Source organism: Anomalospiza imberbis, chromosome 16 (genome assembly GCF_031753505.1).
Source record: "Anomalospiza imberbis isolate Cuckoo-Finch-1a 21T00152 chromosome 16, ASM3175350v1, whole genome shotgun sequence".
Taxonomy (NCBI): domain Eukaryota; kingdom Metazoa; phylum Chordata; class Aves; order Passeriformes; family Viduidae; genus Anomalospiza; species Anomalospiza imberbis.
In genome coordinates, this window is record NC_089696.1 from 14,109,084 (window position 1) to 14,121,318 (window position 12,235).

The 12,235-nt window shown below is 53.5% G+C and overlaps 1 protein-coding gene across 8 annotated transcripts in view; it reads left to right on the forward strand.

Annotated features, from left to right (window-relative positions):
- MPRIP (myosin phosphatase Rho interacting protein) overlaps positions 1-12,235 on the forward strand; it is a 73,671-nt gene that overhangs the window by 11,682 nt on the left and 49,754 nt on the right. For all 8 annotated transcript variants that reach the window (XR_011004660.1, XM_068207196.1, XM_068207200.1 and 5 more), the window contains exon 3: positions 1,487-1,552. Coding sequence is in view for 7 of the 8 variants with exons in the window: in XM_068207196.1 (XP_068063297.1) it covers positions 1,487-1,552 (66 nt within the window). In the remaining variant the exon portion in view is untranslated. The remainder of the gene's footprint in view (positions 1-1,486; positions 1,553-12,235) is intronic.

Consider the following 12,235-nt stretch of genomic DNA (forward strand, 5'->3'; position numbering starts at 1 on the left):
GCTCAGGCCAGTGGGGTGTGGGCTTTGTGACTCTGAGCTGTGCTGTGACCATCAGAAAAGCTCCTAGTTTTCCTTTGGGGCTTGGAAACAACTTCTTTATTTTCTGCAGCTCATCATGAGCATGCCCAGAGCTCTAGAGGGAGGCTGCATCCCATTCCCTAGTGCGGATATGCCAATGTCAGGCAGGTCCTGCAGCAAGGAAGGGGCTGAGTGGTGGTTCCCATTTGCTATAACCCTGCCGAGCTCTGAAGCCAAGTGCTGGCAGCAGGGACCTGCAGAGAGAGCAGGACACACTCAGCTCCTTCCCAAAGGGGTTTTCTCATGCCTGGCAGAAACAGCAGCATCCTGTGGGGTCCGAGCATCCCCCACTTTCCTGTCCTGGGGGGTGTGAGGCTCAGAAGGATGTGGCCAGGCTGATGTCCTTTCACTGCTGGCTTGTGACGAGGACCTCCAGCCTGTCCCCAAGCTTGTCTTGCAGGGAGCTTGCTGCTGAGGCTGCCAGGATGGGGCTGTCTTGTGCGTGGGAGGGATGGCAATGGTCCGTGAACCCTCTGTCACACAGCCAAAATGTTCTGGGAGCTGTTTGTAATAAAAAAATCGCTCCTGAATGAACAAGAATTGGGTTCTGAGTTCAGCCTGGGGTATATGAGTCATCATTTGGAGTCACAGCTTGTCATAGGCTTGCTGGCCTGACATAAAGGGGACATGGGACCCGGCTCTCCCCAGAACCCAGGCTGCCTGCTAAGCTGGGGCTTGTGGAGGTCCACAAGGTCCTCCGTAGTTCTGCTTGTCCCTGAGCACCCTGGACTTTGCCCGAAGGGCTGAGAAAAGTGAGATAAGAATTGCTGCACTGGGGCTATGAATCCAGGACTTTTTTTATTTCAGCCTGCTCAACCAGTTTTTGCTCTTGGCTGAAAACAACCTGGCACACATGAAAAAAAAAAAAAAAAGGCAATTTTCCAGCCAGATCAGTTCTCCAATCTGATTTGTTGTGCAGCTGCAGAGGCAGCAGTGCCAGCGTGGTGCCACGATTGCCTGGGCAGAGCCATGCCAGAAGTGCAGCCGCCATCCAAACTGAGCTCATGTGCTGCTGGGGGACATCTGACATGGCACCCTGTCACCCTCCAGCACTGGATGCTGGAATAGATGGTGAAGGATGAAGCTGAGGGCTCAGAGCATTTAGTTTGGGGATCCTTCTGGTGTTCCCAGCATTCATGGCATGAACCTGAGATATGAGAGGTTTAGTTTGGATATTAGGAAAAGGTTCTTCCCCCAGAGGGTGATCAGGCACTGAACAGGCTTCCCAGGGAATGGTCAAGGTGCCAAGGCTGCCAGAGCTCAAGGCAGTCAGCCCTGGGCAATGTGGGCTGGTGCACACAGACCTTTGTCAGAGCCCTGCCAGCTGATGTGCAGCTCCAGTGCTCCCAGCAAGGCCCAGGGGCTGGTGGGCACTGCCATGACCCACCTCAATGTTTTTTTCTTGCAGAAATGGCAGCGTCGGTTCTTCATCCTCTACGAGCACGGGCTGCTGCGCTATGCCCTCGACGAGATGGTGAGTGCTGCCCAGCTGTGTCCAGGCTCTGGGGATCAGCTGGGTTATCTGCTGCCCTTGGAGTGCTCTGCCAAGCTGGAGGAGAGTTGTGCTTGCTGGATCTGACTCTGTGCCAGGCTGGGTTTGTGTGGGAGCTCAGTGGACGTTGTGCAGAGGATGGGTGGGTGTTTCAGAGGCGTGTGAGTCCCGCCTGGCATAGGATTCATCAGTTGCTGACAGATCCCACACTGGCAGGAAGTGCTAGAGGGGGTCCCCAAGGTCATTCCCCCTCCTTTTTGCCCAGTGTTCCGGTGCCAGCTGGGTTTTGGTTGTGGTGAATCACCTTGGCAGTGTCCGAGAAGGAGGCCCTGCCTAGCAATGCCCGTGGAAAGTAGGTCAGCTGGAACGCCTTCCCTCCGCCTGCCCGCCCTGGAGCTGCAGCTTGTCACCAGCACTGTTCCCATCAGCAAAAGGGGATCAAAGGAAGGGAAACCCATTCACTGTGAGCTGCAGAGTGGGGCTTAAGAGCCCAGTAGGTCAGTCCCAGGAGCACCCAGGACTGCTGATCTATCCTGCTGGCTACAGGAAGCCCACGGGAGGGTGCCCAAGGCTGAGCAGGCTGGCACAGTGGACACTCATGTGCTGGGATCTGCCTGGGCAGGAGGCTCAGGAAGCCAGCTGGAGAGAGCACAGCTGTGGGACAGGGACACATGGGGACCTGTATCTGTGGCAGGGAGGCTCCCTGCGAGGTCAGTGTGCCTTGGTCCTCCTCCAGTACCTCCTGTGAGGGTACCGTGGAATGAGGAGGCACGGCAAGTGTGGCTCAGATTTCATGCTGTGTTTGTTTGTATTTTTACTTGGGGTTGGTCCAAGTGCCCTAAATAATTTAAATGTCTTGGGTAGGAGCAATGGAGGCTTTAATACATTTTCAGTGTCAGCAGTCTGGCTCTGCACTGGACTGGTGTTTCCTGTCCTACACTGACAGGAGGGTGCTTTGTGTCTGGGCGGAGTAGGGAGATGCCCCAGTCTGAGGGTAGAGGTGCAGGAATACCGGGAAACACAATCTGGAATATTTTTTTGCTGTTTTGCAATCCAAGTTGACCTGCCCCAGGTTCTACCACATCTGGACAGCAGCATGCAGGCAGTGCCCCAGCCTTGTGCCACAGGGGCCAGAGAGCACTTAGAGGACAGCAGGAGCATTCCACAGTTCTCCAGGCACCTGTTAGGCTTCTTCCCCTTGAGAAGGGGAAAAAGTGGAAAAATAAAAAGGGAAGGCACACATGTGCATCATGGGATGGTGTCCTGGGCAGTGTGACAGCACTGTGCCTGCTCCTGGACTCGCTGCCCCATGGCCACTTGTGGTGTGATGGATCCCAAAAGGGTCTGATGCAACAGGAGACCTCCCAGGCAGTGGCAGGCTGGGATTGAATGGCTCTGCTTGGACCTTTCAGACGTTAATTTTGTGGGTTTGGCAATTTCTGCTCTTATTAAAAGTGGAATTGGAGGGAGGAGTGAGCTCGGGTGGGGAATCCTGGACTGGTGATGCTGGTGGAGACATTCCTGTGCCTGGCCAGGGAGGTTCTGCTTGCTCCTGGCTCCCAGCAGGTTGGAGAGCAGTGGGGTGTGGAGGGGCAGCTCAAAGCACAAGCCCAGGTTGAGGAGACCTCGGGGAGTCCCCAGAGATGTTGGTGCTGTGGTACTCAGACACCATGTAATGGAGCAACACTGGGCCCAGGGAGCCTTTTGCTATGGGATGGGTAAAGTTTGGTGTTGGATTGGAGCATTTTGGGCATGGGAAGTAGGGGAAGCAGGCAGCAGCTGTCCCACTTGTCCTGTTCTCTCCTGAGACCTGCCCAGGGATATCCCAGAGCTGATCCTGAGTCTGTGCTCCTGCTTGACCACCTTCATTCTGCGTGTCAGTCGTTCTCTCTGTCCTTGCTCTGCCACAGTTCCAGTCTGATAACAAAATGAGTTCTGCATGATGGCTGTGATGGGGAGAATTTGCACAGGCTCTGGACCTTCATTCCCTCGGACCAGGCTGAGCTGCCAGACTCTCCCTGGGGTCACCCTCTTTAAAGCTGGGTGCAGTTGGTGGCACCCAGATCCAGCCTGGTCACTGGGAATGCCCAGGAGATCCCACCCCCTTCCCCTCTGCAGGGACTGTGCCAGCAGCTGTTCCCAGCTCTGCCGAGCCCTGGCTAAGCTGAGCCTGCTCAGACATGCAGAAATTCCTGCCTCCCAACTCTGGGTGGATGTGGAGGTTGTGTGATCACTTGGGGGTGCCTTCCCATCCTGAACATCCACGATTGCACCCTGATGGTGGCTTGCTCCTGCTGTTTGATAAACCTTCATGCTGGGACTGATGATGATAGGGGCTGATGCTTCTCTGCAGCAGCTGGAGAATAACAAAGCCACTCTTATTGAGGGAAAGCAGGAAAGAACAGGCTTGGGATTGAGCTGCCGTGTTGTGAGTGTCCAAGGACAAGTTTCAGTTCTCCTGGTAAAGCACCCTGTGGTCTCCAGTGAAACCACTGCCGGGGGAGAGCAGCCTGGCACTGCGGTGCTGGGGTGGTCTGGGAGGTTTGGTTGGGATATGGGAGCTGCCACAAGAATAGTGCCGGGCTCAGGGGCCAGAGCCAGCGAGTGGCAAATGCAGAGCTTTTGCCTGCTTTTGTTTAGATTGCTGTGATCTATAATTAGCGGCCGAGGTCTCTATAAATAGAGCCAGCCTGCGTGGGAATGGAGAGGCAGGAGGGGCTTTGTGGGGATGGAGAGCGCTGCCATGTCCCTCCCTGGGCCTGCAGGTGGGCCCATGGCCTCAGGCACTGCTTGGGGATGGATCCAGCCCCGTGGCTGGGGCAGGTCAGAGGAGTGGGTCTGCATCTCCAGGCCAGCTTCTTAATGAATCACTGCATATCCAAGCCAGGCCTTGTCTCTGTGCCTCAGTTTACCCCGTGCCATTTCTCTTGAGCTGGGATTTATACTAGGTTAGCATTTTGCATTTCCCTGGGGGTATTCTCGTGTCACATCAGGCTTCCTTTTGGTAGCTGAGACTATTAATTTAGAGGCTTTTTGCTTTGTGCGTATGCTGGTTTGTAAACAGGACAAAATTCTGGCTTGTCTGGGAGCATCTCAAACTTGCTGGTGCTGTGTATGAGAGGCAAGGTGAGAGCATCTTCTGGATGGGCTCTTTTAGTTTCCCTGCAGGGATTCAGGAGGAGCATCCCTGGGCATGACATCCCCATTTTGCAACAAACTGACCTCAGTCTCTGGCACTTCCCAGCTTGATGAAATGTGTGAGCCCTGTCTCTACCCTTCCTGTTACTTGCTGGAGTCAAATTGCTTTGTGAAACTGGGAAGGGGTCTAGGAGGATACTTGAACCAGTAGTCAGCCACCTCAATACCAGAGTTTGCTGGGGTTGGATGGTTGTGTCCTCTATGGTGGTGTTGCAGACCCTTCCCGAGCTCACAGCAGGGTGGTCCTGCTCCTAAATCAGGAACTCGGATGGATCCTAATGTCATTAACCTCAGTACAATGGAGCAGACATCTCTGCTCCAGCCTGTGATGGCAGGGAGGGAGGTCAAGAGGGAGCTGGGAGCTGATGGGACTGGGGCGAGATGAAGAGTGAGGCCAGCCTGGCATCTGGGAATGGTTAGGGAGCAGTGGGACCCCTGGGCTGGGTGTATAAATAGGAGAAGAGAGGCCAGCTCAGAGGTGGGAGGTCTGGCACTACACAGCAGGGCTGTGGGGTCACATCTGGAGACCTGCTCGGCCCCAGACCCCATTCCTGGCCACAGAAACCTAAGGAACTGATAAATGGGTAAAAAATGGAGAATGGTGCAAGCATTGGTGGCAGCTGGAGGGGGATCAGAGGAAGGGATGTGTGCTTGCTGATGCTGTGATCCACAGATCTGTGTGATTGTTTCCTAATTCACCCCCTTCCAAACACCTCTTTATTTGGAGGAAAGGGGCATTTTAAAATGTCACTGTCAGCAGAGCTGTGCTGCGTTGGTTTTCATTGTAGTTACCTCCTTTGTCATCTGTATTGTTTTAAGAAGCTGAGGGCCCGTGTGTGTGTGTTTTTCCCCTCCTTTTTAGATCAAAGCAGTTTACTTCAGTTTTGGCACAGAATTGAAATTCATTGGCAGGGATTAAAAACGAGCCTTAAACATCCTGGCCTCTCTGTCCTTACTTTTTCCACACGTTTTGCCATTTAAGTGTTTCCAAGCTCTCCCTGCCCCCTCCTCTGTGGGAGCACCAGGCTTTACAAACCCCATTCCCCTCATTCCCAGTGGTTCCCCCCCATGGACACAATTTTCCCAGTGCCTCTGTTTGCCAGATCAAGACTTTCAGTTTCTGTTTAGCATAAAAAGCTTTTGGCTTGAATCAAAGCATGTTTGAAATTTAAAGTAAGCAGAGACAGAAAGGCTGGGTGGGAGTGACTGTGTGAGGCTCAGACAGTGACAGGGACCCCCCATCCCAGTTTTTTTCCAAGACTGGATGTAGTCAAGTCAGGGTGGACAATGATCTGTGAGGTTTTATGTGGGATGTTTGGTGTGTATCTCATAGATGATGCAGTAGAAATAAGGAAATGTTGGGAAAATTGGGAAGCAGACATCCTTCCTCCTTCAGGAAAACTGGGCAGGAAAGGGACACCTGAAATCAGGGTGCAAGGGAGAGAGGACAAACTACATCCTTCTGTCTGCTCTAGAGGAGATACAGAGACAGCACAAGTGCTGATGACTCTGAACAGAGCTCAGAGATCTTTGATGAATTTGTTGTGTTTAATTTTCAATACTGATTTGGGTGAAAAAAGTCTGAACTTACAGGGAGCCCTGGGGACTCATTCCCCCGGACATTGCTGAAGTCAGGACCAAGCAGCCTTGAAGGGAGTGAGAGGAGGATACACAAATCTTCATTTGTGTTTTTATATTAATGTCTGTCTTGATGCTGATGCAAGTGTCATTACTGGGCTTGGGTGTGGGGATCCCATAATGGTGACTTTGGGGTGTTCATGTCTTCCCATTTCTTTCTGCTCCAAATGTCTAGCCCCAGTTGCTGTGGGAAGTGGGTCCTGCTGTCAGGATACCCGTGGGCTCCTCTAGGAATGGTTCCCTACATTTGCTAAACCCTCTTCTGGCTTATGTCTTTTAGTTTGGCTTATTGTGTTTGGGAAGGTAAAACTGCTGAGCTGCAGAAGAATTTGGGAGGGGGCTGAGGGAACAGGAAGTTCTCCTCCAGGGATGGCTCCATCACGTGTCCTGGCAACTGACAATGGCTTGGGACCATCATCGGGGCCCCAAAAGTGCCTGGGTTTATTGTGAGCTTTGGAGGACACTGTTGTCCACATCCAAGCCCCCCAAGAAGGACATTTCGTGGCTGCAGGACCCTCTCAGGAGAAGCCCCGGTGCAAAACAATCCGTGGTGGGAGGTTTGGGAGTTAACAGGCAGAAAGAGGATGAAAGTGGAGTTGAAAGCTCCATGCAGCCAGTGACCTCCTAACACAAGCTGCTTTGATGACCTGGCCCAGGTGCTTCCTTCCTGGAAACAACACAACCCCTATTGTCTTCTGCAGGGCGAGCCGCAAAGCTGGAATTGCTCTTAGGCTGAGCAGCAAGGACAGGTTCAAGTGGCTCCATCCTTCTGCTTTTTTCCCCTCTCCTCGTCCCTCGAGACCTAGCAAAGACGTTTCTGTAGAAGACATGTGCCAGAGCAGCAAGGGAAGTGAGCTGGAGTTCAGATTGCATTTATCTTGTTCGTGGGGGGGCAGAGTGAAACAGGCACTTGCAGCAGCTGGAGTTCCTTTGTGACTCTTGGACCTGTGGCTTCCAGCCCGGCTGTGGGCTCTTGGTGGAGGAAAAATTGTATCTACTGGAAAAGGTTAATGTGGAAATCAAGCTCTGGTGGCATTTAGGAGGGAAGATGTCAGGGCTGGCAGTGAAATGACACAGCTAAGGCTGAGCAGATACCCTTGCATGGGCCCCGTGGTCCCCCAGGCAGCAGAGGAAGGGCCAGCGGTAGGTGCCTGATCCCAGCTCATTCCAAGCCAGGGCATTGCTGGGCTCCAAGCATCCCCCAGTTCCTGGGTGGCCGTGCCAGTCCACACGTGCATGACCAAACCACCCAAGGAACCAGCAGAATCGCCCTGCTGTCGCTTGGTGCTGGGGAGGGGATGTGAAACGAGGTGCCTGCAGAACAGCCCTGGGCACACCAGCTGCAGCCATGTGGTGGGGATGGGTTGAGTTTAATTCTTTCCACCGTATCAGGTCGGTGAGGACCACCAGTGGGCTGTGGGCTACAGGTTGGGTGAAGCTGGGTAATAGCATCCCTTTCCCTGCTCCTAGAAGAAGCAGCATCCCAGCAGCTGGCACATGCCTCTTTCCGCTGAGGATCATGAGGTGTCCTGGCATTGACTGGTGGGATTCAGTGCTGCAAACCCCTCAGTGACAGCTCAGGGAGGAGGACGAGGACATGAATGGAACAAGGCAACAAAGCTGCTCCAAAAATCAAAGCGCATTCCCCCTTTCTTTCCCCGGCAGAAATCCTGCATTCATTGATTGTTGACATGACATATGTGGGTTGGAGAAAGGCAGCGGCAGCTTCTGGCAGGGGAGGAAGGGTCTGGGGGGGCCGGAGGGGTTCTGCAAGCCGAGATGCTGATTACCAGGGGCAGCAAATAGCTTGCAGCTGCCTCCGCTCAACACGCTCTTTGTGGCGCTTGCAGCCACTCTTTGGACGCAGCTATTTTTAATTTCCCCAAGCGCGCACAAAGCAAAGGGGGTGGGCGATGCCGCTGGCGTCCCCCCTTCCTGCCCCCCGCTCCCACCCCTTTCCCAGCCAGCCCTGCGCTTCCCGGCTTCTTCCTCCCACCCTCCGGGGAATGTGGGGGGCTGCACTCCCTCTTTTTTGGTTTTCTTTTTTTTTTTTTTTGTTTTTGGTTTTTTTTTTGTTTTGGTTTTTTTTTGTTTTTTTTTTGGGGTCCGCGTTGGGAGCCGGCCTTGGCTTCCCTGCCAGTGTGTGCGGGGAGCTGGGAAAATGCAGAAATAAATAAATACGCAATTAGGCAGGCGTCCAGCCGTGGAGGGGGGCGTGCTGCAAAAAGAGACTCCGGCCAAATTTTGGAATGCCTGAGAAAGCGGCTGGAGCCGTGGGCGAGTGCGGGGTTGTGGGCTTCCCACCGCCGCTGGACAAGGGGCGGCTGCGACCCCCGAGGAGGAGGAGGAGGAGGGAAGGGTGGCAGCTCCCAGCCTTGCTCTTGGAGGGCTTCCCCCCACTGGCATCTCACTGAGTGCAGGACAAGGCGTGTTTGTGCTGGAGCATGGTGAGAACGAGGGGTCTCAGCTTGCTATTGCCTCGGCTCAGGGGTGATTTTTCCACCAAAAGCCGAGTTGTGCCCTGTGTTCAAGCAGCAACACGGTTCGGGGTTAATAAATTACTTATTTGCAATCTTTGTTTCTGTGTTAGGTAAGCATTGGTGAATATGATATTTCTGCTTTATCCCAGGCATGAATTATTCATCAGGGATTGGAGGCTGTAAAAGGGACGTCAGGTTAAAACTTGCGTGGAGACAAGCTGAGGTCTTCAGTGAGGTTTTGTAAACAGCTTTTCTCAGGGTTACCAAGTGCAGGGTTTTTGCAAGAGTCTTCCCCCTTTTGTCTGTGCTGCTTTAAGGCATTGCTGGTGAAAAATGAGAATTTCCAGGCAGATGTGATTATTGGTCTTGCTCATTTACTTACCATGGGCTGCAAGATACAAAAGTAGAAAAAAAAAAATGCCATCAAAATGCGGTTTTTCCTTTATGGAGAACCAGGTAACAGCATGTGAATGTGCTCTTGGTAATATGTATTTTGTAAGATCTTTTTATTTTGCCCTGTTTCTTCAGAGCTACAGAGGAGGCTCTTTCCTGCAGTCACTGAAATCTGACTGCAAGCAGGTAACGAGATGAAACAGCCAGACAGCTTTGCTGAAAGTTGAAATTACCATAGGTAAATCACATGTGTGGCAACTTTGCTTACCCTTCACCTCCTTCCTGCAGGATCCGATCCAGGAGCTGGTTTGTGGGAGTGTGTTAACAGCCTTGTGCTCTGCTCCCGCAGGCAGCACAGCTCCTCTTGTGCTGCATGTGGAGCCTGGGATGCTCCAGGAGCTGGGGAAAGCAGGGAAGGTCCCACCTTCCATGGAGGTTTTCTCCCCCCTGTGTTTTCCTGGCATGCACCCCACGGCCATGCCACGTGTCTGCTGCCATGGCACCCCTTGCCATGGGGCTGCAGGGTGGAAATCCTTCCCTGTGAGGGTGACGGAGCCCTGGCACAGCTTGCCCAGAGAAGCTGAGGCTGCTCCATCCCTGGAAGTATCCAAGGCTGGGTTGGATGGGGCTTGGAGCAACGTGGGATAGTGGAAGGTGTCCCTGTCCATGGCAGGGGGTTGGAACTGGATGAACCTTCCAATCCAGACGATTCTGGGATTCTGTGGCAGGATCATGGAGGTCTTGGCTCTTGCACCCCCTCGGCCTTGGGTGCTGTGGCTCCAGGTGCCGTAGCTGTGGCTTTCCATGATTTTATGGCCAAACAGAGCCCTGGGAAACTGCAGTGAGGCCATGGGCTGCTGTCCCACTGTGACCCATGGCTGTCCCCACTCTCCTCCCAGTTCCCTTTGCTGTGGGTGACTGGTCCTTGGGCAGAGAAGACAGAGGGAACAGGCACACAGTGTGGTTTTAGAAGTGTCCCGGCAGCATCCTGAGCTCATACGGGATTTCCACCTGTTGTGATGGTGTGACTGGAGAGAAAGGTGGGGTTTTGGAGCACACCCAGCCTTGGCCCTTTCCTCCAGATTTCATCAGCCCTGTTGCGATCGCATCGATAAAGTCACAGGGATCACCAGGGCACTGGGGAGCTACTGGGATATAATTAGGGTTTTGGTTCACTTTCCTGGCTGCTTTCCCGTTACGGGAGGGACAGCAGGGATTATGGATGGAGCAGATGTGTGGAGGGAGGGGATGCTTGGCTTTCATGGGTGGTTAATGCCATGTACAGGCCAGTGCTGGGGGGTGTGAAATCTGTCATCCCAGGCATGGGCCAAGGGGAAACCTCTTGTGCTCATCCCCCTCACATGCACTGGCCCCAGATTGCTCCCCTCTGCTGGGATTGCACAGCTACTCCCAAAGGAGGGGTTGGGAGTAGCACAGGGCTGTGAACTCCCTCCTCTCCCTGTACTCCTCTGCAGGCGCCAGATGTGAGCAGCAGGTTTAGGGAGAAAATGCTGCTGCCCTGGGACAGTTCCAGCAACCTTATATGTTACTCATGAATTTATCCTGAGCATTTAAAGCACTTTTTACCCTAGGTGCCACTTGCCTTTGAACCTGGTGGTGCCTGCCTGGCCAGGACAGCTCTTTGCTATCATTTCAGTGCCTCCACTACATCGTCCCTGTGGTGGCAAAGCCCAGCTCAAACTGCTGCTGGATGGTCTCCGTGCCCCACAGCAGTCATGTGTGTGCCTTTTGGGAACTCTTCTCCTTGGAGCTGCCCAGAAGGCTCACAATTTGGGCCACTTGGTGGGATGGCCAATGGTCAAAGTTTGGAAAACTCTCTCCAGCCATCACCTCGGCTTTTGGGAAGGTCTGCAGGGTCCAAGCTGGTCTGGAAATTGCTGGAAGCAATGCAGAGTGGGTGTGGGTTTTTCTGTAGGGGTGTGGGGTGCAGGATGTGGCTGCTACTTGGTTGGCCAAGCCAATCTCTTTGGCTTGGCTTGGCCCTCACACCTCCAGCTGCAGACCCCAAGTGCCCTGGGAGCCCGGCCTCCTGGTATTCCCAGCCCAGCAGGAAGCTCTGCAAAGCTCATAAGAGCGGCGCTGGGGAATAATGAGATTTCCAGACTAATTTGGCCGGATTCAAGAACTTCCACTGAAGCATCTGCGCCCATGGGAGTTGCCCGAGCCTCCGGTGGATCTGGTGCTGCTGATCCTCAGGGCTGGCGTCTCCTCCTCTGCAGTTGTTGAGTGCCAGTACAAAACCCTGTGTTGACAGTCCTGGGGGAGTGAAGGTGGGATACCCCACGGTGGTGGCTGCAGGGCCTGAAATTATCCAGAGCTCCAGACAATGGCTGTTGGAGGTGGCTCTTCGTGGCTGTGATGCTGCTGATGGTTTGTTCTATCCCTGTGTCTTTGCACTGATTCCTCTACTTGGTTGCATTTGCAGGAAAGGTTGTGGGATGGCTGTGGAGGAGGAGGCCTGTCCTTCCTTTCCCTCTAAGCTGGAAGGGAGATGGGTTTACTTAGTGGGATGTACAGGGATTTGATTGATCTAATTTTCTGCTTTCCTTGGATGACAATTACCTTGGTCATGTTCCCTCACCCTCATGAAGCAGAAATCCAGTTTCAGCTGTGGTGGAATAGGTCTGGCCAACACGGATAGAGGTCATCCTGCCTCAATCCAAGCTTTCCTCCTCCTTGGCTGTGTCCAAAACTGGCATCACTGTGTGTATGGCCATCTTTGTGTGTGGGTGACCTTAGGGAGCTGTGGTTGCTGGTGTTTGGTGAAGCCCCTTGCTGCTGTGGAGGCTGTGAGCACAGAGGTGGTGGTGAGCTCCTGCACATGTGTGCCTGGCACGCGGTGCAAGAACCACCTGGGACTCGTCTCCTACACCGAGGGGGTGGAGGATAAAGTTGACAAGGCCAATTTGGAGCAGTGCAATTTAAGATTCAAGAA